The sequence below is a fragment of the Podarcis raffonei genome, chromosome 13 (genome assembly GCF_027172205.1).
Source record: "Podarcis raffonei isolate rPodRaf1 chromosome 13, rPodRaf1.pri, whole genome shotgun sequence".
Lineage (NCBI taxonomy): Eukaryota > Metazoa > Chordata > Lepidosauria > Squamata > Lacertidae > Podarcis > Podarcis raffonei.
This window is the reverse complement of record NC_070614.1, coordinates 1,156,101-1,180,337: the sequence shown is the minus strand read 5'-3', so window position 1 is coordinate 1,180,337 and position 24,237 is coordinate 1,156,101. Positions and strand designations below refer to the sequence as shown.

The following is a 24,237-nucleotide window of genomic DNA, read 5'->3' as shown; positions in this document are numbered from 1 at the left end:
GTCCTTGGGATTTGGGTTCCGCCCACCTCCTTGTGGAAAAAGCCGGGGAGGAACGCAAAGGAGCATGGGTAGAATCGGGGTGGGGCTCGGCAGAAAAGTTTTTTGGGGGCGCCCCGCCCCTTCCTCGCGTGCGTCACCCGCTGCTTCTTCCTCGTCTTCGCCTCGGGACCTGGTTGGCTGAGGGGGGCCTCGCGAGGGGCTGTTCATGGTGAGCGAAGGGGGGGGGACTTCGGAGGGGCGGGGGGGTCTGGTGAGGAAGCCCTTGGGGCGGGGGGGGGCTCTTAGGCAAGTCCCTTTGGGCAGAGCCCAGGGAAAGGGGGCGACCTCTTCTTCTTCTTTTTCTCCTCCTCTCTGGCTTCCCAGACCCCGTGTCCTTCAGCGGGGAGAAGTTTCGAGTGGGCCCCAACCCCCGGCCTCCCTCAGTCTGCCCCCCCCCCGTGAGCATGAGGATGAAACCCAACATCAATAAAATCAGTTCCGATTATGATGATGATCTGTTCTGTAGGGCCATCAATGTGCGTGGCATTTTAGAGCTTGGCCCGGAAGGGAGGCGGGGCTTAGGAAGTGATAAACTGTGCATTAAATGCCCAGCCCCCTTCTCCAACCTGGTGCCCTCCAGATGACAACTCCCATCAGTTCTCATCAGCACAACCTGGGAGTTGTAATAATATTTTTTCGTACCCCGCCCACTTGACTGGGTTGTCCCAACAACTCTGGACAGCTTCCAACATATATTAAAACAGAACAGAACACTAAACATTGAAAACCTCCTATAAGCCTTCAGGTGTCTTCTTAAGTAGTCCAAGTCATCTGGAGGGAGACAGACTTTCATGTTCTTTCAGTGCAAATCCTATGCAGGCTTACTCAGAAGTGATTCACACCTTGGAGGCCCCTGGGGCAGGGGAGAGGATAGCAAATGGGATGCCATGAGACAGTCTTGTGGGTCACCAACGGGGAGTGCATATGTGAGGCAGGGAGTGAATTCATCAGATGAAACTGTTGGACCTAAAGAAGGACTTCTTCACTCAACACATCAATGTCCTATGGAACTCACTGCAAGAAGATGTGGGAATTGCTGTTAATGGGTCGTGAGGGTTCTGGGAAGGTGAGAAGAAGGAATAGGGGGAGGCCAGGCAAAGATGGGGCATACAAGAAAGGTTTAAGAAGCGGGTGGTGGACTGTTGAATATTTTAGTTTGTTCCATGTGGACACTTTCCATGTGGGCTCTTCCTCTGTAGGGAAAGTCCACCAAACATTCTGCACTGGAGTCTTTAGAAAACCAGTCAAGACCATTCTCTCCCACCAGGTTTTTGAGAATAGGGGACCAATTTAGAACAGTCTTTCCCATACCTTGGTGCTCTCCAGGGGCTTTGGACGACAACTCCTGCCAGCCTCAACCAGCACAACCATGGGATCTGTAGTCCCAAGATATCTTGAAGAGTGCCAGAGAGCGTATTAGAGTGTTGATCTGCATTGCAAGGTGTTGGACTAGATGATCCTTGGGGTCCCTTCCAACTACAATTCTATGATTCTATCTGACTGCTCTGCTTCCGGTTTGTATTTTTAGACGAATGTGTGTTTTGTAGTAAATTTGTGTTATTGTAAGCCACTTAGGGATCCTCTGAAGGGCATGGAGATATGAGGAAAGTCATCAAACCCCCCACCCATCCCTTCTCTTTATTTCATGTTATTATAAACATATGAACTGATTTACTTGTGCTCCATTAAGGATCACAACAAGATGGAAGGTAAGACCTTTCACTTACAAAGCCATTGTGTCATAAACTATCCAAGCATAATTCAACTAATGTCTCGCCTTTATATTGGCTGCGAAAAGACTTTAAATGGTTCCAAATTATACTTGTGTTTTACCTACTCCATAAAGGGCAACTGGGTTCTCTCTGCTCTGTCTCTCTTCTCTTAATCATACCATCTCGGTAAGCTTAGACATTGCAGCAGCAGCACAACAACATGTATTATTAAGTCACTCTTGTTCACTTGGAATTTACTTGAATTAGCCATTGGGCTGCTGTTAAGCACAGTGCCTGCTCAGCTCACCCCAGAAGTGTACCAGGAATATCTAAGTAAGTCAGATTCTTCCCCAGCCACAGAAATGTTGCTATCCTTTTTCCTCTTGGCTCTTCCTTTCCTAGCTGGGTTGTTTTTAATCCTGACTTGTCAGGTTTTATCTAATGCATCCCTGAGATAAGGTGGGAATTGGAGCTCCCCTTGACTGGTAACAAGATGCCGCATGAAACATTCAGCACTCTGTTTCATTATTAATTGACTTCCTCCCCTGCCTTCAGGCAGCCTAATAATTTAACCATGGCCTTAAAGCTCTCCCCTCTGACAAAGCTCTTTCATTGGCTTTGTGATGGTGAGTGGGACTTTAATTTCCCCTCTGTGCAAAGCTTGAGGCCCTGATAAACTCATTGTTCTGAGGTGGCTGGCTGGTGATCTAAGTTTATTGTTAGCACAGAAGCCTGGCCAGGCCTGATAAAGTGAAAAAGAGCCTTTCTGCCGTTTGTCACTGCCCCAGGAGATTTCCAAACCTGATAGATCTCCAATGCAGCCCCTCGATAAGGTCAGAGAAGGGCTCCTTCTGGCTAGTGACTCATGCCTGCTTTGTCCATTGCAGAGGGATAACTTTGCTGTTCTGTGGTACCTCTAAAGACCTCATGTGTTTGTTTTGATAGGCTCTCACTCACAATGGGTGGGGTGGGGTGTAGCACAGCCATTTTCATACTGCATTCTGGGCTTATTCAGAAGCTTTTGGGGCACGGGGCACCTTTGGAAAGAAGCTATAAAGGGGACCACAAAATGCCAATTCCACAGAAAATATACCAGCAGTGCTCGGAACGCCACCCATTTCCAAAATGGCAGGAAAAACCTACATCCACCCACACCAATAGACAAAAGGAACACCCTCCCCAAAATATGTGCCCCCTCCAACCAAACAACTCCCTCCCCAAGCAATTTTTAAAAACAGAGCAGAGGACTTGGGCAAGGGCCATGGGAGGGTGCTGTTGGGGACCCCAAGCTTAGGCTCTTGTAGATCACAAGTTGGCAGCTATTAGGAAGAACTTTATCTAACACCAGGGCTGTGTCACTTGAGGTTGGAATCCTTTTGACAGTCTTAAATGCAGGAGGGTGAGAAGGCGTCTGTTTGTAGAATAACTCTCTGGCTGATGTTTAGGGAAAGGAGGGGCAGGTGGGAAGAACAAGAGAGATTGCTCCATTGTCTGTACTGCTTGCACTGTGGAAAAGCTGACCAAAGAGCTTCTTGGGACTGAAGCTGAAATTCCTTGGCTGAATTCAAAATAAGCCAAGCCCTTACTGCAGAGAAAGGCAGCGTTGTGAACTGGCTTTGGTGGGGAGGGAGTCACTCAGGAGTCAGCCGTGAAGATGATAAGCACACACATAACCTGACCAGGACACTAGCCGGAGGTGAATCATCAACCTTTCCCCCCCCCCAGCCTGAAGCAGCTCATCTTTTGCTTGCAATTCAGTTCTTACACACTCTCAAAAGTATTTCAAAAGCCCAATGAGAGCAACTGAGTGATGAAATTATGCAAAAATCCTGACGTTTCTCTGAGAAGTCCTGACGCTAGTTTCCTTACTGAGTTTTGCCAAGACACTTCCTGCTGCCTCGCACTGTGTACCCACACTGCACCCATGTGAGAGCCCAATAACTAGCAACAACATAAGAAGAGCCTGCTGGATCAGGCCAGTGGTCCCTCATTCTGTTCCCACGGTGGCTAACCAGGTGCCTCTTTTAAAGCCATCTAAGTTAGTGGCTATCCCTGCCTCCTATGCACTGCTTGAAGAAGTACCTTGTTTTACCTTGTTACCGGAAAATCCGAGGGCTCCCTTGTACAAAATCAAGACACCAACCAGAGCAGTTTTGAAGCAAATCAGCAGCCTGTAGGCCGGTCTTTATTGAAGAAAAGACTGTCGCGACAGGACTCCCACCGCCCACAAGGTGAAGCAAGATGGAAGCCCAGAACAAAAGAAGACCCTCACTTTTATTAGCTTCTAATCCCTTAAGCTACACCCCTAGGAATACATCATTTTTACATCATGACTATATTAAAAATAGGAGGAGTCGTGGGGGGGGCTGCACAGGTAATCCGAGTACCCTGACACCTGGCTGGAGCCCCCTCTCTCCTCCCCACATGAGTCATTTTCAGGAACAAAGGAAAAGGGCGAAGTTTCCTGCCCCCTGAGGGGAATCCGGTCATGGTCCTTTGTCAGAGTCCGCGCGGAATACACTAATGTATGCAGTTTATTGTGTGCCTGATAGCCCTCTGTCTGAGCCCATCAAGATGGCTATCAAGGTTGTCACGCCAACTGGGAAGGGCCGCAGAGTTACGTGACTGCTCGGTCAAGGGATTATGGCTGTTCAGCATCAGGCCACCCCCCTTTGATAGTCCTTGTAATATGAAGCAAAATAAAAGTGGTCTGGTGGAAATCCGATGTACGGCTGATTTATGGTGAATTTATGAAGAATACTGTCCTTGAAGTTCAAAGCACTTTCGCCTTCCGGAAGTGGCTTGCAACATTTTGATTAAATCAGTCACGGTCAATTGAACTCGGAAACTTTGTATTGAGAGCTGTCAAAGGCAAGGGAAAAGAGCGCCTGTAGCCTGCAGTACCTGCGTGGCTGCCGCAAGGGGCGCTGTTCGATAACACTGATTGGCTGAGGCGGCAGCCGATTGACCCGGAGTTCAGGCGGCTGGTCTACCCATAATAAAGATAGGGCGATGTGGAGCGTTACGGGGAAATACATGAGAAATGACGGGGTTTTGTGAGGAGCTGTCAGGCTAGCGCTTCCTTATTTACGGAAGGCTTTTAGGGGATGCCCCTCTAGAAGGGGCATCTCCAGGGTCAGGAAGGTGGGAGGTGTGTGTGTGTGTGGTGCTTGTGCATTACAATGTTTTATCCATGCTGTTTTATCCATGCGGATCTGGGTAGCCAGCTCCAAAATTGAACATCAGATAGGCCTTCATGCTGAATATCTCTAAGTTCATCTGTCAGTTTGTGGATATTGTTAAGATGTCCCGTAATGTTTATGGTCTGATCAGAGACGTACGTACAGCACTCGGTTCCCACGAGTGCACAAACTCCTCCAGTCGAAGCCAGAATATAGTCCAAAGCGAGGCGGTTCTGAATCGCCATCTGTCTGACCTCAGTCAGTTCTGTTAAGATGGATTGGGTTGCCGCGTTAGATTCTTCCATAAAGGTTAATAAAATGTCCATTAGTTTAAGGATGTCGACATGATTGGAGCCTGCTCCGTAGGCGGGGGAAAGGGCCCGTCCATAGGTCTCCCCATTGGCTGACACATCGGAGAGTTCAGATAAATCCTTTGCCCTCTTGTTGCGTCTCCTTCCAGGGGGAAGATCTGGGGTGACCCTGATCCCGGGGAGGATTAGTCCAAGGTAGCTGGTGCCTCGGGAGTGGGGGCTGGCCCATACATAGCCGCGATGGCCGCATACCCAGAACAATCCCTGTAAGCAGGAGTCTATGCGGCCAGTGAGAAAGGTGCGGAAGAAGCAGCGGGAAACGGGGGAGGGGTCCCAAGAATCAGGCAAATTCATCACAAGTTTCCAAGCGGACAATACATTTGGATGGGTGGAGGGGGTGCCCTGTCGCCACAAGGTGATTCTACCGGTCAGGGTGATGTCTATGATGTACTTACAGGTACTTTCTCCGATCATCCTGTCATTTCCGCTGAACTTCCGACAGAAGTCACCCTTTGTAGGTCCGGTTAGGTAAATGTATTGGTGGGTTAAATTTACAGCCGTCAGGTTCCAGGACTGTACGTCGGCAGAGAGGTGCTGCTGTAAGGTGAGGGGTATTCCAAGGAATGGAATGCCACTGTGGAGGTGAGCTGGGGCGTTGGCGCATATCCAGCAGTCGTCGGTGGTAGTTTGCTTTGCGATTTCGGAGACCAGTTTCACGTAGGTGTTGGAATGCCAGGTGGATAATAGGTCATCATTGGTTGGGGTTTGAGATATGGACAGTTCCCCCCCTTTGTTGAGGTGCTGTGCCCGTGGGGTGGAGAGGGTCTTGTCGATGCAGGTAGGTGAAGTTTGTAGCTACCCCTCCACATCTTTGAGGCCCGGAGGAATCCCACTACGTTGGTGGTGTGGTGGAGTGATACCAGCCCTCAAAGTACGCTCTGCCATCCCAGGCGGAGGCAAGGCCGATGTCCCAGACACAGCAGTACCTTCGGAGACAAACTCCCTGGAGGGTGGTGGGGCGGGGTACGGTGTCCACTCTCTGGCAGTAAAATCCGTGGATTATGCAGTTGGTTGGGTGATTCTGGTCAGTGTAAACTGATCCCCCACCGCCATTGTCTAAACTTGTCCAGTTCAGCAATTGTTGGGGCACACCCTCGGAGAATATTGTATAGGAACCATTTATACAGCGGGCCCGATTCCAGGGACCATCTCTGCTGAGTATAAGTTTGCCGAGTGGAGTGTAGTTTGGAGAACAGACAAACAGTTCCCAAGTCTGGTGTGTGTTTAGGGTAGGCAGTATGGAATGGCGAAGGAGGACACGGGTTTCCAGTACGCAAAAGTCAAAGTCACCAAGGCGGTCTAACGTTCCTCTTTTCACCATGTCCACAATTCCGAAATCAAGGTATTGTTGCTCAATTTGTAATCCTGGGCATGAGACATGCATGGTCATGGAAGTCAAGGTTGCGGTGAAAATGGGAAACATGAGTAGGATGGAGGAAGGAGGTATGATGCATCTGGTGGGAAGCATGGTGGTCAGGAACAGGGTGGAGGTAGATTGCGAAAGGGAAAACTGTCCGAAAGCGAAGCTGTCAAAGCTGAGCTTGTGAAAAGGTGAGCTGTCAAAGCCGTGCTGTCAAAGAGGCGAGCTGTCAAAGTTGAGCTGTCAAAGAGGTGAGCTGTCAAAGCGGAGCTGTCAAAGAGGCGAGCTGTCAAAGAGGCGAGCTGTCAAAGCTGAGCTGTCAAAGAGGCGAGCTGTCAAAGTGGAGCTGTCAAAGAGGCGAGCTGTCAAAGCTGAGCTGTCAAAGTGGAGCTGTCAAAGCTGAGCTGTCAAAGAGGCGAGCTGTCAAACGGCGCGTTGTGATGTCTTACGGAGTCGGAGGCGAATCAGTGGTTGCTCCCGGTTGTCCGTAGTTGGGACGATTTCGGAGGTCCAATGGGTCGGTGCTGATGTTGAAACAGGTCCGGTCTGTAGGGCTCGATGCGCGCCCCGATCTGGTCCGGTCTGTAGGGCTCGATGCGTGCCCCGATCTGGTCCGGCCTGTAGGGCTCGATGCGTGTCCCGATCTGGTCCGGTCTGTAGGGCTCGATGCGTGCCCCGATCTGGTCTGGTCCGCTGTTGGGTCTCCTCTATGTCGACGCCGTCTTCTGCCGGTTGTGGGGGAGTGGAGTAGGGTGCGTTGTCGGTGGCAGGGGCAGGTGGAGAGGCAGGTTTGCAGCGGGTATGGTGCAGCCAGGCTGACTTTTCCGCTACCTTGACGGAGGTTGGGGTAGTGAGGAGTACCTGGTAGGGTCCTTCCCAGGTGGGCTGCAGGGGTACCTTCTGGTAAGTCTTTGCCAGTACCCAGTCCCCTGGTTGGAACGGATGGATGTTCTCGTCAAGGGGTATGTTCTGACTGGCGGCCACGTATCTGTGGAGAAGAATGAGTTGCTTCTGGAGCTGCATTATATATTTGGTCAATTCAGATTCGCCTACTTCTAGTTTGGATGGGGGAAATTGCGTGTTATATACGGGGGAGGGTCTCCCAAAAAGCAATTCATAAGGGGATAAATTCAAGTTCCCACGGGGGCATGCTCTGAGATTGTGTAAGACCAAGGGGAGGGCGTTGACCCACTTGATTCCAGAGTCCCTGCAGAGTTTCCCCAGCTGAGACTTTAGTTGCTGGTTCATTTTCTCAACCTGCCCTGAGGAGGGGGGGTGATATGGGGTGTGTAACTTCCATTTGATCCCTAGAGCTTTAGCGACCTGTTGAACTACGTCGGAAGTGAAGTGAGAGCCCCTGTCGCTGTCTATGTGTCTTGGAACCCCAAACCATGGTATTATTTCGTGTAGTAGAATTTTTGAAACTATTTGGGCAGTAGTTCGGCGAGTCGGGAGGCATTCTACCCAACCAGTCAATTGATCAATGATGACAAGAGCATGCTTGTAGCCTTGACAAGGGGGCAGGTCTATAAAATCGACCTGAAGACTTTTGAAAGGGACGAAAGCCCATGGTCTGGCTCCTGGTGGACGGTATGCTTTGGATTAAAGGTTTGACAGGTGTGACAATTCTTTACTGCTGCCTTTGCTGCAAGAGCCAGTCCTGGGGCATACCAGCAGCGTTGCACTGAGTCTATGAGCTTGTCCCTTCCCCAGTGGGTACACTGATGTAGGATCCTTATGTGTTTGGGTACCCAGAGTCTGGGCATTATAAGTCTCTTGTCGGGGAGGTACCAAATGCCATTTTTAAAGAGAGCTCCTTGCTCTTCCCATCCCTTTATCTCTTCTGGGGTGGCGGTTTTATACATTAGTTCAAAGTCTACATCCGATGGAACCTGGGGTCCTTGGAATTCACTATCTGCAGATAGTGGTTGGAGGGCAGCTTCCTGTGCTACACGATCAGCGCAGCGGTTCCCTATTGAAACTGGGTCTTCTCCCTTGGTATGGGCTTTACAATGGACTACCGCTATTTCTTCTGGAAGATGTATGGAATCCATAAGACGTTGTACTAGGGGTGCGTGGGCTATTTGAGTGCCTGCAGCGGTCAGAAAACCCCTCTGCAGCCAGATCTGTCCGGTGGCATGAACTAACCCAAAGCAATATTTTGAATCTGTGTAAATGGTGATTCTCTGTCCTGCTCCTAATTCGCAGGCTCGGATCAAGGCAATAAGTTCGGCAGCCTGTGCGCTGTACCTAGCATGGACAGGACGCGCTTCCAGGATGTCGGTGTCACTAACAACTGCATATCCGTTTTTCCGTTCTCCTCCCACAATTTTTGAGCTCCCGTCAGTGTACAGTATAAGGTCGGGGTTGGTTAAGGGGAGATAGTCAAGGTCCTCTCATGGTTTTTCGGCGTGTCGGACCACTTTGGAACAGTCGTGATGTGGGGTGCCATCGTCAGGAAGGGGTAAGAGAGTTGCCGGATTGAGGGAGTTTACTCTTTTTATGGTGACATTGGATGGACTGAGGAGGATGGCTTCGTACCTGTTCAGCCTTTGTATCGTGAAGCGCTGGCACCCTTGTAAGCTGAGAAGGGTGGCCACAGCGTGGGGAACATTTACAGTTAGTTCATGTCCCAAAACAGTCTCTTGTGCCTTTTCTAGGAGTAGTGCTGCAGCTGCCACCGCTCTAAGGCACCCCACATTCCCCATTACAGTGGTGTCCAGTTGAAGACTGTAGTAGGCAACGGGTCTGTTCCTTCCCTGAAAAGGTTGTGTAAGGACGCCAGAGGCTACTCCCTTATTTTCATGGACGAATAAAGAGAAAGGTAGTCTATAGTCAGGGAGTCCGAGGGCGGGTGAAGACCGCAACTCCCGTTTGACAGATTTGAAGGTTTCAAGCACCTCCTCAGTCCATTGTAGTTGGTCTGGGGCGCTGTCATGTGTCATTGCAGTAAGGGGGCGGGTGAATTCTCCATAGCGAGGGATCCATGCTCGGCAAAATCCACTCATCCCAATAAAACCCCTGAGCTGTCGTTTTGTTTTAGGAAGGGGTAGCTTCGTTATGGCCTTGATCCTATCTGTGGTGAGGGCACGGGTGCCTTCCCCCAAGATGTGGCCAAGATATTTCATTTCCTTTTGGCAGTACTGTATCTTTTTGTGTCCTTTATGTGCCAGTATCGTTAGGAGGGCTATAGTGTCCGATTTGCAGGATTCCAAATCCCGCCCACAAAGTAAAATGTCATCCACGTAAAGCCTGAGGGCGGAGCCTCCCCGGAGGTTCACGTCTAATAGGTCTTGATGTAATATGGAGGAGAAGATTGCCGGAGATTCCACGTATCCCTGAGGTAACCGGGTCCACGTTAATCGACCGGTTTGCCAGGTAAAGGCGAAGAGAAATTGGCTCTCTGGGTCTACGGGGATGCTAAAGAAGGCGGAACACAAGTCTATGACGGAGTAAACTACAGTTCCCTCCGGGATGGTACTTAAAAGGTGGTGGGGATTGGCTACTACCGTGTGTCTGGGGATAACGAAAGAATTGACGAGTCGAAGGTCTTGCACCAAGTGCCATTTGACAGGGTTGGTATTAGGCTTCTTGACAGGAAGGAGGGGGTGTTACACGGCGAGGCGCAAGGAACTAGAACTCCCATCTTCAGAAATTCATCAATCATTGGTGTGAGTCCCTCGATTGCTTCGGGAGGTAGGGGGTATTGCTTGGTGCAAGGAAACGGTAGGTCCTTCCTATAATTAACCTTTACTGGGGTTGCAGACTTTAGGAGTCCCACAGATGTTGATTCCGTTCCCCAAGAGGGAACACTATTGAGGAGTTCGGGAGGAAGGTCAATGGTTTTGTTGTTAGCTTCTTGAAGAACCCCTTGGAAATTGAAAATGGAGTCGTTTGGCATGTGTAAATAAATTCCTTCTTGGCTGCATTGGATAGTAGAGTTTAGTTTACAGAGCAGATCCCTCCCCAGAAGGTTAACGGGGCTAGAAGTTAGCAGAAAGGTATGTTTAACCGAGAGAGGTCCAACGGAGACCTTTGCAGGTTTGGAAAGGGGGCAGCTCCGGGGAATTCCATCAAGCCCCATTACGGTTCTGGTTTCTTCCCCCGGGGCCAAATGGCTATTTGTAAGGGTGGAGTAGGTGGCTCCAGTGTCCAGGAGACAGTCGTACGACTGGCCATCAATTTGCATAGTACATATGGGATCGGAGGAGGATAGTTGCAAGACTGGGCAGAGAAAATAAAAAGAAGCGGGATCTGCTTCTAATTGTCAATGTTCCTGATAGTCTTCCATTACCATTTCATGACTTGTGGGACGATTTCCTTGTTTGAAGGGGTTGGTAGCATCATTGGGTTGATTTCGGGGTCGTGGTTGCGGAGGAGGGGGTCCCGCACAGGATTGCAGTTGGGTCAGGGTTGGATTGGGTCCGTATGGAGGGGTAGAATCTCTATATTTGGGGTAGGTGGTTTCCCTGTATTCTGGTCTGCATTGCCTTCGATTTCTATACTCGACCCTTCTGGCTCCTGTCAGGAGGGGGCAGTTTCTTTTTATATGTCCTATTTCATCACAGTTGAAGCAAACACGGTCATCCACTATTTCGGGTCCCCTTGGCTTGAATTTGTCTTTGAAGGTAGGAACCCCGGCCGCGTAGGCTAACACCCGAGGGAGATCGGGCTTCTGATCCTTTCTTTTCCGTTCGTCCCTTGAGTTGAAAACGGACTTTGCGATGGAAAGGATTTCGCTTATGGTTTTTCCATCGTACCCCAGATGTGCATTTAATGCTTTTCGTTTGTCTGCCGTAGCTTGGTCTTTGAAAAATCCTTTGACTATTACCTCGTGCTGTGGGCTCTCCGGATCTATCCCACCCCAGGTTTTAATAGCAGAGACTAGCCTCGAATAGTAGTCTGACGGGTGTTCATCAGGTCCTTGAAGGACGGCTTGGACTTTGGTCCAATTCACGGTTCGCTGTCCCGCAGCTTTGATTCCATCTAGGATGGCTTTCTTAAAAAAAATTAAGCCCCATATGCCATTATCAGTGTTATAGTCCCAGTCCGGGTCGTTAAGTAACGTCTGGGCGGTCAGTGGGGCCATCGAGGCGGGTCGGTTCGGTTGATAGCCTTCCCGAGCTAAAGCTTCCCCCGCCTTTGCCAGTATCTCTCTTTTTTCTGCCTCATTAAAAAGAGCCCCAAGCAACATATGTACATCCGCCCACGTGGGGTTGTGGGTGGAGAAGATGGTGGCCACCTGGCGATGGCATTTGTCGGGGTCGTCCCGTAGGGAGGGCATTTTGTCGGACCAGTTCATTAAATCCAAAGTAAGGAAGGGTTGGTGTGTAAAAACCATGCGGGGCGGATCTCCTGCCCTGACTGGGGGTATAGGTAGTGCCCTTAGAGGAAAGGCGCCCTCTACCTCTCCATTCTGCAGATTATCCCTATTCCGAGTTCTACTGGAGACAGGTCCCTCTCTTTCTCCGTTCAGAAGTTGCCCATTGAGTAGAGGTCCTACATCCAAGTCTACTTGGTCTTCTCCTACGTTGGACGCACTTGGGGAAGGGTTGAGCGGCGATGTATTCGGTGCACTTTGGGAAGGGGTAGCGGCGGGTGGATTTGCTACGTCTTCCGTGGGTCCCACGCCCCCCCACGGCCCTTGTAATGTCTCCTGCCCTGGATCCTGGCGGTCGGGGGGCTCGTGGTTCGGGATAGTAGAAAGGAACAAGGGTCCTATCCAATTGTTCTTCCTGAGCTCTAATTTCGTCATATGGGGGAGGTCTGGTTTTTAAGACAGCCATTTGCCGAACAATTTGGGCTTGTTGCTGCTGGAACAATTCACGGGCTTCAACGAAGGCATTTAGATAGTACAATTGCCGGGGCTTCTTGTCAGCTAAATAAGACTTAAGTGCTTGCATTTTTACAAGATTAAAGGAGCCGTGAGGTGGCCATTGAGAGGCCGGCTCCAGATGGTGGGTGAAGGCGACCCACGAGATGTTGCAAAGGTCTCTCAGTTTAGATTTTGAGAGTCCCATCCTCCCTCTCAGCTCTTTCCAGTTTAATAGAACGAATTGAAGAGGGGTATCAGAGTCCTCTCTATAGCGGAAAGGCTTCGAGGAAGCCTTGTCACCTGGAGGAGTCCAGTTTGAATGTTTGGAAGCGTGGGCTCCCATTTTCTCAGATGATATTATTGGGTTTTCGTTAACGAAGTACGCTGAAGGACGGAAAGAGTAGACACACACACAAGGGAAAAAGGAAGAGAAGGAAAGAAAAGAGGGGACAGGTGAAAAATATTTTTTCTCAATATTCGGAATATCCTTAATTAATACAATTCATACCTATCAGTAAACCACAAATTACTTTCAGAGAACCACAGGCACGAGCCTGGAAATCCACGGGTCTCTACACCCAGAAAAACAAAACCACGGGTCCCTCTGCCCGGAAAACAAAACCATGGGTCCCTCTGCCCGGAAAACAAACCATGGATCCGAAATTCCTTTACCTCAGCGCTGCTTACAAGACTAACCATAGTGTGGGGCCCCAATTTGTGAACCTCCCTCTCTACCCTCCACGACAGCTTCCTGCCTAGCCTTTAGACTAAATTCGGGTTCCCTACTGAATGCCTGCGCAGTGCAGTGCCAGATCGGGGTCCGAGAAAACGAAGTTTTGAAAAGAAGCAAATGACCTTGCGTTCTCACGTACCCGGGTCATCCCCAACAAGGGTCGCCGGGCAGGAGGGGCGGCTTCATTTGCATAAACGGGGAGAGAGAGAGAGAGAGAGAGAGATTTTCTGTAAGGACGTTTCCGGATGACTCCGAGGGAAAAACGTCAGAGAAATGACAAACTTCCGCGCCTTCCCGGCCAAAATCCGAGGGGAAGACGGGGGAGAAAAGGAGAGAGGGAGATTTATAGGGACGACTCCGAGAGAGGACGTCAGGGAAATAAAGTTCTGCGCTTTCCTGGCCAAGCTCCGAGGGGAAAGCGGGGGAGAGAAGAGAGAGTGTAGGGCGCTCCTGGCTGACTCCGAGGGGCAACGTCGGAAAAGAGCAAAGTTCCACGGTTTCCCCGGCCAAACTCCGAGAGGGAAATCGGGGGAGAGAAAGAGAAAGTTTAGGATGTTCCTGGCCGACTCCGAGAGGTAACGTCAGAAAACAACAGAGTTCCACGGTTTCCCCGGCCAAACTCCGAGAGGGAAATCGGGGGAGAGAAAGAGAGAGAGAGAGAGCTTAGGACGTTCCCAGCCGACTCCGAGGGGCAACATCAGAGATAGAAGGAAGAAAAGTCCAGCTGTCGTGGGGACATTACTTTCCACCCCCCTCCCAATGTATTTACTTTTGGACCATACTCACGTTCGTAGATGTCCCTCGTGGATCCCGGGATCCTTTCTCTTTAGCCGGCTTGACCTCGCCTTTGCTTCCCCTGGTTGGGCTTTTGGTGACTATTGATTACCGCCCGCAAAGAGGAGGCAGGGAGAGGAAAAAGGGATCCCCGGGCTAAGGTTGCCCAGTGGCGCCCGATCCCCTCTGTCTCCCCTCTCACCTTTACAGGAGAACCAAGCGTCCCTGAGCACGGTCGCCAAAACTGTTACCAGAAAATCCGAGGGCTCCCTTGGACAAAATCAAGACACCAACCAGAGCAGTTTTGAAGCAAATCAGCAGCCTGTAGGCCCGGTCTTTATTGAAGAAAAGACTGTCGCGACAGGACTCCCACCGCCCACAAGGTGAAGCAAGATGGAAGCCCAGAACAAAAGAAGACCCTCACTTTTATTAGCTTCTAATCCCTTAAGCTACACCCCTAGGAATACATCATTTTTACATCATGACTATATTAAAAATAGGAGGAGTCGTGGGGGGGGCTGCACAGGTAATCCGAGTACCCTGACACCTGGCTGGAGCCCCCTCTCTCCTCCCCACATGAGTCATTTTCAGGAACAAAGGAAAAGGGCGAAGTTTCCTGCCCCCTGAGGGGAATCCGGTCATGGTCCTTTGTCAGAGTCCGCGCGGAATACACTAATGTATGCAGTTTATTGTGTGCCTGATAGCCCTCTGTCTGAGCCCATCAAGATGGCTATCAAGGTTGTCACGCCAACTGGGAAGGGCCGCAGAGTACGTGACTGCTCGGTCAAGGGATTATGGCTGTTCAGCATCAGGCCACCCCCCTTTGATAGTCCTTGTAATATGAAGCAAAATAAAAGTGGTCCGGTGGAAATCCGATGTACGGCTGATTTATGGTGAATTTATGAAGAATACTGTCCTTGAAGTTCAAAGCACTTTCGCCTTCCGGAAGTGGCTTGCAACATTTTGATTAAATCAGTCACGGTCAATTGAACTCGGAAACTTTGTATTGAGAGCTGTCAAAGGCAAGGGAAAAGAGCGCCTGTAGCCTGCAGTACCTGCTTGGCTGCCGCAAGGGGCGCTGTTCGATAACACTGATTGGCTGAGGCGGCAGCCGATTGACCCGGAGTTCAGGCGGCTGGTCTACCCATAATAAAGATAGGGCGATGTGGAGCGTTACGGGGAAATACATGAGAAATGACGGGGTTTTGTGAGGAGCTGTCAGGCTAGCGCTTCCTTATTTACGGAAGGCTTTTAGGGGATGCCCCTCTAGAAGGGGCATCTCCAGGGTCGGGAAGGTGGGAGGTGTGTGTGTGTGGTGCTTGTGCATTACGATGTAATGAGGGGGGGGGTCTCCTGCTACAACCTCTCTGGAGTCTTCCAGCGTTCAGCATCATTGGATGCCCATGAGTTCCAATGTTCTGAGAGAGAGAAACACTTCTTGATCCACTTTCTCCATGCCAGGTATCATTCAAGAAAACTGTCCTGTTGCCTCTTACTTGCCTTTTCTCTATACTACAAAGTCCCAAATGCTGCACCCTTTCTCTACATCCCCTTTTTTTGCCATTTTCTGAACCTTTCTTGCAACTCCCAGCCTTTTCTCTTGGGAACTAAGGGTGACATACACTGTTCCCTCCCTCATTTAATCCCCATGACAACCCTGTGAGGTAGGTTAGGCTGAGAGACTGTGGCTGGCACCCAAAGTCACCAAGTGAACCTCATGGCCAAGTGGGGATTTGAACCCTGGTCTCCCAGGGCCTAGTCCAACACTAACTGCTGGCCCCCATGCCTCGACTCCCCTTCCACAACTTGGTGCCACCCCGTTTGCTTCTTCACTGGGACGCTTATGAAGCCCAGCCTGCAGGCAGGCAGGCATCTGGAGGTGGCTGTTTGTCAGTGCCAGACTCTGTGTACGTTCTTCCCAGCCCAGGTGGGCTGCTGCCTCTGTTTCCAGTGCCTGAGGCATTTGATGGCCCCTGAGCAGCAGGAAGCTGGACCCGAAGGGCCTTGGCTCCAGTCCAGCTGGGCTCCTCTTGGTCCGACCTGTTTAGGATGCGCAGGTAACCAGAGGGGCATGAGGGTCCTCACAGAAGGCTCCTTTGCTCTTGCAGGAAGAGATGTCTGGAGAAACGGTGGTGAGCACTGCAGTGCCAGCAGCCGCAACCCGCACCATGTCCTTCAAAGGCGCCAGCCCCAGTTCCAAGTATGTGAAGCTGAACATTGGCGGGGGCCTGTACTACACCACCATGCAGACGCTGACCAAGCAGGACACCATGCTCAAGGCCATGTTCAGTGGTCGGATGGAGGTCCTCACCGACAGCGAAGGTAATGGAGGCCTCCTGGCCAGGAGGGACGGCAGGGCCAAGATGGGCAGTGCCAGTGTGCTCTTAAGAGGTGGCTGTTTGAGGCTCCCGTTAGCCTCACTCAATCTCTTTGCATTAATAAAAATGCACTATGTTTTTGTTTTTTTTAAAGATATTTATTAAAGTTTCCAATTTTTATACAAACAAAAAGAAAAAAGCAAAAAAGTTTAAAAACACATAAAATTCACAATACTTAGTTTCCAATGACATATTTCCCTGACCTCCTCATACCTCCCCTTCTTGTATTCCAATTCAAATTATTTATTCAGCAAATCCTTATCTCAAAGCATTACAGCTAAAAACCCCTTGATTTCTATCCGACATCATTCAACGTTCATTAATTTTACAATATTTCTGTAGATAGTCCTTGAATTTCTTCCAATCTTCTTCCGCCGACTCTTCTCCCTGGTCACGGATTCTGCCAGTCATTTCTGCCAATCCCATGCAGTCAATCATCTTTATCTGCCATTCTTCCAGAGTGGGTAAATCTTGCGTCTTCCAGTACTTTGCAATAAGTATTCTTGCTGCTGTTGTAGCATACATAAAGAAAGTTCTATCCTTTTTTGACACCAACTGGCCGACCATGCCCAAGAGAAAGGCCTCTGGTTTCTTCAAGAAGGTATATTTAAATACCTTTTTCAATTCGTTATAGATCATTTCCCAGAAAGCCTTAATCTTAGGGCACGTCCACCAAAGGTGAAAGAATGTACCTTCATTTTCTTTGCATTTCCAACATTTATTGTCTGGCAAATAATAAATTTTTGCAAGCTTGACTGGGGTCATGTACCACCTGTATATCATTTTCATAATATTTTCTCTTAAGGCATTACATGCCGTAAATTTCATCCCAGTGGTCCACAACTGTTCCCAGTCAGCAAACATAATGTTATGTCCAACATCTTGTGCCCATTTGATCAGAGCAGATTTGACCGTCTCATCCTGAGAGTTCCATTTCAACAGCAAGTTATACATTTTTGACAAAATCTTAGTTTTGGGTTCTAACAGTTCTGTTTCCAATTTAGATTTTTCCACCTGGAAGCCAACTTTCTTATCCAAATTGTAAGCCTCCATTATCTGATAATAATGAAGCCAGTCTTGCACTTTGTTTTTTAGTTTCTCAAAACTCTGCAGTTTCAGTCTATCTCCTTCTTGTTCCAAAATTTCCCAATACTTCGGCCATTTGGCCTCCATATTGAGCTTTTTCTGAGCTTTCGCTTCCATTGGTGACAACCACCTTGGGGTTTTATTTTCCAATAAATCTTTATATCTAATCCAAACATTAAACAATGCTTTCCTAACAATATGGTTTTTAAATGCTTTATGTGCTTTAACCTTGTCATACCACAAATATGCATGCCACCCAAAAACGTTGTTAAAACCTTCTAGATCCAAAATGTCTGTGTTCTCAAGAAGCAGCCAGTCTTTCAACCAGCAGAACGCTGCTGATTCATAGTGAAGTTTGAAGTCTGGCAGGGCAAATCCACCCCTTTCCTTTACATCAGTTAATATCTTAAATTTTATTCTAGGCTTCTTGCCCTGCCAGACAAATTTAGAAATGTCTTTCTGCCACTTCTTGAAACAGTCCATCTTGTCCACAATTTGCAATGTTTGAAACAAAAACAACATTCTAGGCAATACATTCATCTTTATAGCTGCGATTCGACCCAACAAGGAAAGCTTCAAATTTGACCAAATTTCTAAATCTTTTTTCACTTCCATCCAACATTTTTCATAGTTCTCTTTAAACAAATTCCCATTTTTAGCTGTCATGTTAATCCCCAGGTATTTCACTTTCTTAACCACAGTTAAACCTGTTTCATTCTGAAACTTCTCTCTTTCACTCAATGTTAAGTTTTTCTCTAAAACCTTAGTTTTTGACTTGTTCAATTTGAATCCTGCCACCTGACCAAATTCTTGAATTAGTTCTAAAACTCTTAGTACTAGATTCTGGCTCTTGTAACGTCAAAACTAGGTCATCTGCAAATGCTCTCAGTTTATACTGTTTAGCTCTGACCTGTATACCTTTAACCAACCGGTCCCTTCTAATCATATTCAGCAGGACCTCCAGGACTGATATAAAAAGCAATGAGGAAATTGGGCACCCTTGTCGTGTCCCTTTTTCTATCTTAAATTGTTCCGTAACCACGTTATTTACAATTAATTTAGCATTTTGTTCAGAATATATTGCACCTATACCATTTTCAAAGCCTTGGCCTACCCCCATACCCTGTAGGTTCAATAAAAATGCACTATGCAGCACATAGTTAAACTATGGAACTCCCTGCCACAGGAGGCAGTGGGTAGCCACTAACTCAGATGGCTTCAGAATAAGATTGGACAAATTCATGGCGGAAAGGCTGTCGATGGCTACCAGGCATGATGGCTATTCTCTGCCTCTCTGGTCAGAGGCAGTGATGCTTCTGAATCCCAGTTCCTGGAAACCACAGAAGGGGAGAGGGCTCTTGTCCTCAGTTCTGGCTTGCGGGTTTCCCAAAAGAGGCATCCGGTTGGCCACTGAGATGGCCAGATGCAGCAGGCTCCACTTACATGCTGACAACTGAAAAAAAGATAATGCTAGACTCAAATGTATCAGGCAGTTCATAGTCTAATAATAATGATGATGATGATATTCAAAAAGATTGCCACTTGTTCTGTGATGGACTTGTCGGAGCCCTGAAGCAAGAGTCTCAGAAGGTTGGTCAGGGAGGAACTGAACAATGGGATAGATGAAGTCTGTCATGGAATCTGCTCTATCTAGTCCAGCCTCCTGTTCTCACAGGGAACCAGATGCCCCCAAGGGAAGCCCACAGGCAGGATCTGACCCCAGAGCCTCCTCCCCTCCTGCAGCTTCCAGCATTCAGAAGCATGGCTGCTTTTTTTGTGAGGCAAAGCACCATCCCCATGGCTAATAGCCTTGATCCTCTAGGAATTTGTTCCATCCTCTCTTAAGGCCATCCAGCCGCCCAGAGTGGCTAGGGAAACCCAGACAGATGGGTGGGGTATAAATAATAAAATTATTATTATTATTTCTTCTTCTTATGCAAGTTGGTGGCCATCCCGGCCTCCTGTGGGAGCGAGTAAGAGCAATACAGACTTTTGCACCCTCTGATTTTAAGAAAACTTGCAGGTTTATTCGCCGTAAGGGCAAAGTAGATAAAGATAGCAGGGCTGGAAAGATAGACTGTCCCTTGTTCCATTTGGAGCCATTATGTAAAACTCGTGGCTTGGAGAACTAAGAGCATAATCAGCTTTTCACTGTAAGGCCATTAATTCAAGGCACCCATCAGATCCTTTGGCCTGCATTGCCCTTATTTGTTGAAGGCAAGCGTCTGTCCTGCATAAGCTCCCCCCCCCCGCCACCCCCCTCAAATGCATTCTTGTCTCTCTGCCCATAAACCAAAGCCTTTGGTCTGTTTAGAGCTGGCTGTGCTTTGCTGATGATTGCACAGGCAGCTTCCCTCTGGCTGTGTTCAGTCAAGGGCTAGGAGAGGGAGCCGAGGGGGGAAAGAAAGAGGAGGCACCCTGTTCCATTTCATTGCTTTTTCATTTTCACTGATCGCACCCTAATAAACAGAATATGCCGGCAGCAGGAGATTTTCTAGGGAGCCCTCTTACCTCCTAGATGCCCTTAGCTGGCCCTTTTGCCCCTTTCTTTAATATAGGGGGGGGGACTAGAGAAATGATTCGCTAGCTGTCAGGGATTCTTTACCTGTGATCCCTGCCTTGCAGGGGGGTTGAACATTGCAAGGAGTTGAACTCCATGGCCCTTCAGGTCCCTTCCAATTCTACGATTCTATGAATCTGTTATTTTGTTGGGTCACTTGCTCAAGGTAACCAGGAGGCCACTTGGGGGCATTTAAGCCCAGCATTGCAAATGAGCCATCCAAAATGACAACCCACAAATATTTGTACTAGACTGACGGGCTGTTTATTTCTTGGCTGCTGATCATGGCACTTCAGTGAACCTGAAACGAGTGGGGAGGGGCTTCCTTCCCCAGTTTCCTGCAGCTGATTCCTATTTGGTCCAGGCAAGTAGTAAACTTGCATTAGCATTCCAAAATGTTCACAGGGCACCTCCTTTTCTAAAGCTTTATAGATCTTCCATTGCCCACACCCAAAATCCTGCTTGGGACTTGAGATCAGCATAAGAGGCTCTACTCTCTGCCCTGTCATTACATGAGGTGCTATAAGCAGGTGCAAGAGGTGACCCCTTTTTGTGGCCGCCCCAGGATTGCAGGCTAGCCTCCCAGTGGGAATCTGCTTGGCCACAGATGTTCCCCATCTCCGCTGCAAGGTATTTAGGCACCCCAAACCTTGGCCTGTTGGTGGTCCTCTCACTGGTAACAGGGAGACAGTGGTTTTGTTCTGCTCTCCTCCTTTGCCTCTTTCTCCATTAATTTTCATCTGCTGTTGTCTCAGGCTGGATTTTGATTGACCGCTGCGGTAAGCATTTTGGGACCATCTTAAACTACCTGCGTGACGGTGCTGTACCCCTTCCAGAGAGCCGGCGGGAGATAGAAGAGCTGCTGGCAGAAGCCAAATATTATTTGGTCCAAGGTCTGGTGGATGAGTGCCAGGCTGCCCTACAGGTAAGCAGGCCATGCATCAGGCACTTGAGAACCCACAGTGGCTACAAAAGCCCTTTTGTTGTTTGCCTTGGTGAAGAGAGGTGTCTTCCGCTGGCGTCGAAACTTGTGCAATGCAAACACCATATTTCTGGCGGGAGAGCATCCCAGTGAGGGTGCCACCACAGAAAAGGCCCTGTCTTGAGTCACTGCCTGATGTACCTCAATTCCTGGTGGGTCTTCAGCTGGGCTAGTAGGTTCTTCCCGGTCGGCTCCTGACTTCTCTTCCACCTCTTGCTTGCGTTCTGATGGGGTCTCTCATTTCAGCAGAACAAAGAGGTCTACGAGCCCTTCTGCAAGGTGCCCATCATCACATCCTCCAAGGAAGAGCAGAAACTCATAGCCACATCAAACAAGGTGAGCAGCTCTTTGGATGAGAAAAGCTGTGCTTTAAGCTTGGCATGTTCACAAACGACACATTCCCGCCTGGTTTTCACTTCAATACCTGTACAATGTGGCTGTGATTCCTGCATTGCTTAGGGTTGCACTAGATGACTTTTAGGTCCCTTCCACCTCTGTGATTAAGTGTTGGGCTTAATTTGAATTAATTTTATAAGGAATGATTTTAGAGTGTTGTGTTGTGTTGTACTGTTTTATTGTTGTTAGCCGCCCTGAGCCCGGCTTCGGCTGGGGAGGGCGGGATATAAATAAAATGTAGTATTATTATTATTATTGTTATTATTATTATCTCTGCCTTCCCTTAGGAACCGGGTTGGGGGTGCAGTGGAGAATTACCTGCCTCTTTCCTTTCTTTCTCCTCATCGGTTCCCCACCACCACCTTTATCTTCACCTGTATTCTGTCTTTGAAACTTAGATTGTTAAACCTGCAAGGCCAGGATCATATTACAGCACCCTGATATTTTATATGGGGCCAGAATATAAACACTTCAGTAAAAACATAGCAAAGGGGTGGCTAACTGTGACCCTCTGGATGTTGGGTTCCCAACTCCCATCAGCCCCAGCCTGCATAACTTCGTGGTCAGGGAAGATGGGAGTTGTAGTCCAGTAATAACTGGAGGGACACAGCTCAGCCACTCCTTGACAGAAGGATAGACCTATCATAATGGGCAGGTCTGTTCATGGTTGTACATGGCCATGAGTGGAACCTCTGTGTACAGAGGCAGTCTACCTGTGGATATCACTTGCTGGCAACAAAGGGAAGAGGGCCTTGGTGAGAAACACAATGCCAGACTGGAGGAAGCTTTGGTCTGATGCTCCTGCAGGGCTCTTCTGATATTCTAAAGCAGCTGTATTCTGTACCAGAGCTCATGTGCAGGAGGCAGTTCCGAGTCTTAACCCTCCACCGTGGCTTTGCCCTCCCAATCTGCACCATGCAAAGTTTATGACTGATTGATTGATTGAATTTGTACCCCACTGTTCAGCCAAAGAGACTGGCATACAGTCAAAACAAGTCTAAAAAAACAGGATACGCAAGGGAAAAGAGACAGGGAGGGAAGAGGAAAAGCAAAACTCAGGTGCCAGTTTCTAAAGAGTCATTCTTTAGAATGCAGTTCAGGGGCAGGAGGCACCAGATGGAGCTGGGCTTCCTATCTCTCCCATCCCACCTGGAATTGCTTCCCCCAGTTGACAGCTGAAGGGAGAGTTCCCTTTTCAAGGTGAGCTCTATAACAAAAGCATCAAACTGTGACATTTATCCCTACCTGTTTGTGCTTTCCCCACAGCCAGCGGTAAAATTGCTGTACAACAGAAGTAACAACAAGTACTCCTACACCAGGTAAACGCTTTCACCTTCTGCACCCAGGGAAGGTTGTAAGGCCATTTTCAATGCCACATGGAAGCTGATGAAACAAAGTGAGGAGGCGGGGAATGGAGTTTTGACTAAAAGTAGAGTTAGTGGGGGCAGGGGTTTAAAAGAGGCCCCTGGAAACTGGAAGGTGTCCTCATTCCTGTCCTGTTGGCTCAGCAACTCCGATGACAACATGCTGAAGAACATTGAGCTGTTTGACAAGCTTTCGCTGCGCTTCAATGGGAGGGTCCTCTTCATCAAGGATGTCATTGGGGATGAGATTTGCTGCTGGTCTTTCTACGGACAGGGACGCAAGATAGCGGAAGTCTGCTGCACGTCCATTGTGTACGCCACGGAAAAGAAACAGACCAAGGTGAGTCTTGTTGCTGTTGCTTCCTTGACAACACCCACCCACTCCCCAAAACGATATGTAGAAGGTAGGTAAATGCAGACAAAACCAAGCAAGTATTTGAGCTTGCCCCTGCAACCCTCTTCTTCTCTCCCCTCTGCCCCACCCCCAACATAGCCGGGTTGCAAAGTTCTTCCATGCCTAGGCAAGAGGGCCCGGGGGAAGAAGCTTCCTGCCAGACTGCTGACTGAGGATGGTTTCAGGGAACATGTTGGGCCACAGTTAAAACAACGTCACTGGCTACCAGTCTATATCTAGGCACAATACGGTGCTGGTGATAATTTATAAAGCCCTCTGTGGTTGGGCCCAGGCTACCTGAAATATCATCTCTCTCTCTCTCTGTGAACACACCCAAGTGCTAAGATCCTCAGGTGAGCACCTTCTCTTGGTCCCATCAGAGGCACACTGGTGGTGACCCAGGAGTGGCTGCTCCCATATTGCAGGATTCCCTCCCAAAAGAGGCTAGATGGGCTCCTTCTTTGTCATCCTTCCACTGGCAGGCTCAGAGCTTCCTGTTCCAACAGGCCTCTGGAAATGGAGGTGCGGACGGAGCTCAGGCTGGGCAGATGTCAGGGCAAACTGTAGTTTAACTGCTGGCTCTAAACAGGGTCTGGTGTATTTTAACTGTTGGTTTTTAACTAATTTGTTTTCCTTTGTATTTTATAATGATGTTTTAAAATGTAAGTTGCCCTGAATTCCAGCTTGGGAGAAAGGAATTCCTCTTAACCTCCCTCTGCTTGGGGTGTCCAGGTTGAATTCCCAGAAGCCCGGATCTACGAGGAGACATTAAACATTCTGCTTTATGAAGCCCAAGATGGACGAGGCCCTGACAACGCGCTGCTAGAAGCGACTGGAGGGGCAGCCGGCCGCTCACACCACCTGGAGGAGGACGAGGAGCGGGAGCGCATTGAGCGGGTCCGCAGGATCCACATCAAGCGCCCAGACGACCGCACTCACCTGCACCAGTGAGAGAGAGACAGAGAAGCCAGCCTCAGCCCACAGTCCTGTTGGGGCAAAATCTCCGTCCAGGCTCACTCCAGTGGCTGCCAGGCTCCTAACTTATATTCCATGCGGTCTATAAACTGTTATTTTATAAACAAGTTAGAGTA

The 24,237-nt window shown here is 49.0% G+C and overlaps 1 protein-coding gene across 3 annotated transcripts; it reads left to right on the top strand.

The window, feature by feature from the left end:
• Positions 1 to 65: 65 nt before the first annotated feature.
• Positions 66 to 24,237, top strand: KCTD10 (potassium channel tetramerization domain containing 10). 3 transcript variants are annotated; one of them, XM_053363337.1, is made up of 7 exons: positions 66 to 208; positions 16,095 to 16,308; positions 20,766 to 20,935; positions 21,239 to 21,328; positions 22,655 to 22,707; positions 22,897 to 23,092; positions 23,879 to 24,237. In XM_053363337.1, exons 1-7 carry the CDS (start codon positions 206 to 208, stop codon positions 24,095 to 24,097), a joined length of 945 nt encoding a protein of 314 aa, XP_053219312.1. In that variant the 5' UTR covers positions 66 to 205; the 3' UTR covers positions 24,098 to 24,237. The 3 variants fall into 3 exon arrangements, with proteins under 3 accessions (XP_053219312.1, XP_053219310.1, XP_053219311.1); XM_053363335.1 differs by lacking the exon at positions 66 to 208 and adding an exon at positions 477 to 1,105; XM_053363336.1 differs by lacking the exon at positions 66 to 208 and adding an exon at positions 481 to 1,105 and having other exon boundaries at positions 21,242 to 21,328.

Excerpts from the sequence above, each read along its gene's own strand:
- KCTD10 (XM_053363335.1), top strand. The coding sequence starts at position 1,037 with ATGTCCTATGGAACTCACTGCAAGAAGATGTGGGAATTGCTGTTAATG. Across the intron at positions 20,936-21,238 it reads AGTGCCAGGCTGCCCTACAG|CAGAACAAAGAGGTCTACGA; the intron begins GTAAGCAGGCCA and ends CTCTCATTTCAG. Across the intron at positions 23,093-23,878 it reads CGGAAAAGAAACAGACCAAG|GTTGAATTCCCAGAAGCCCG; the intron begins GTGAGTCTTGTT and ends TGGGGTGTCCAG.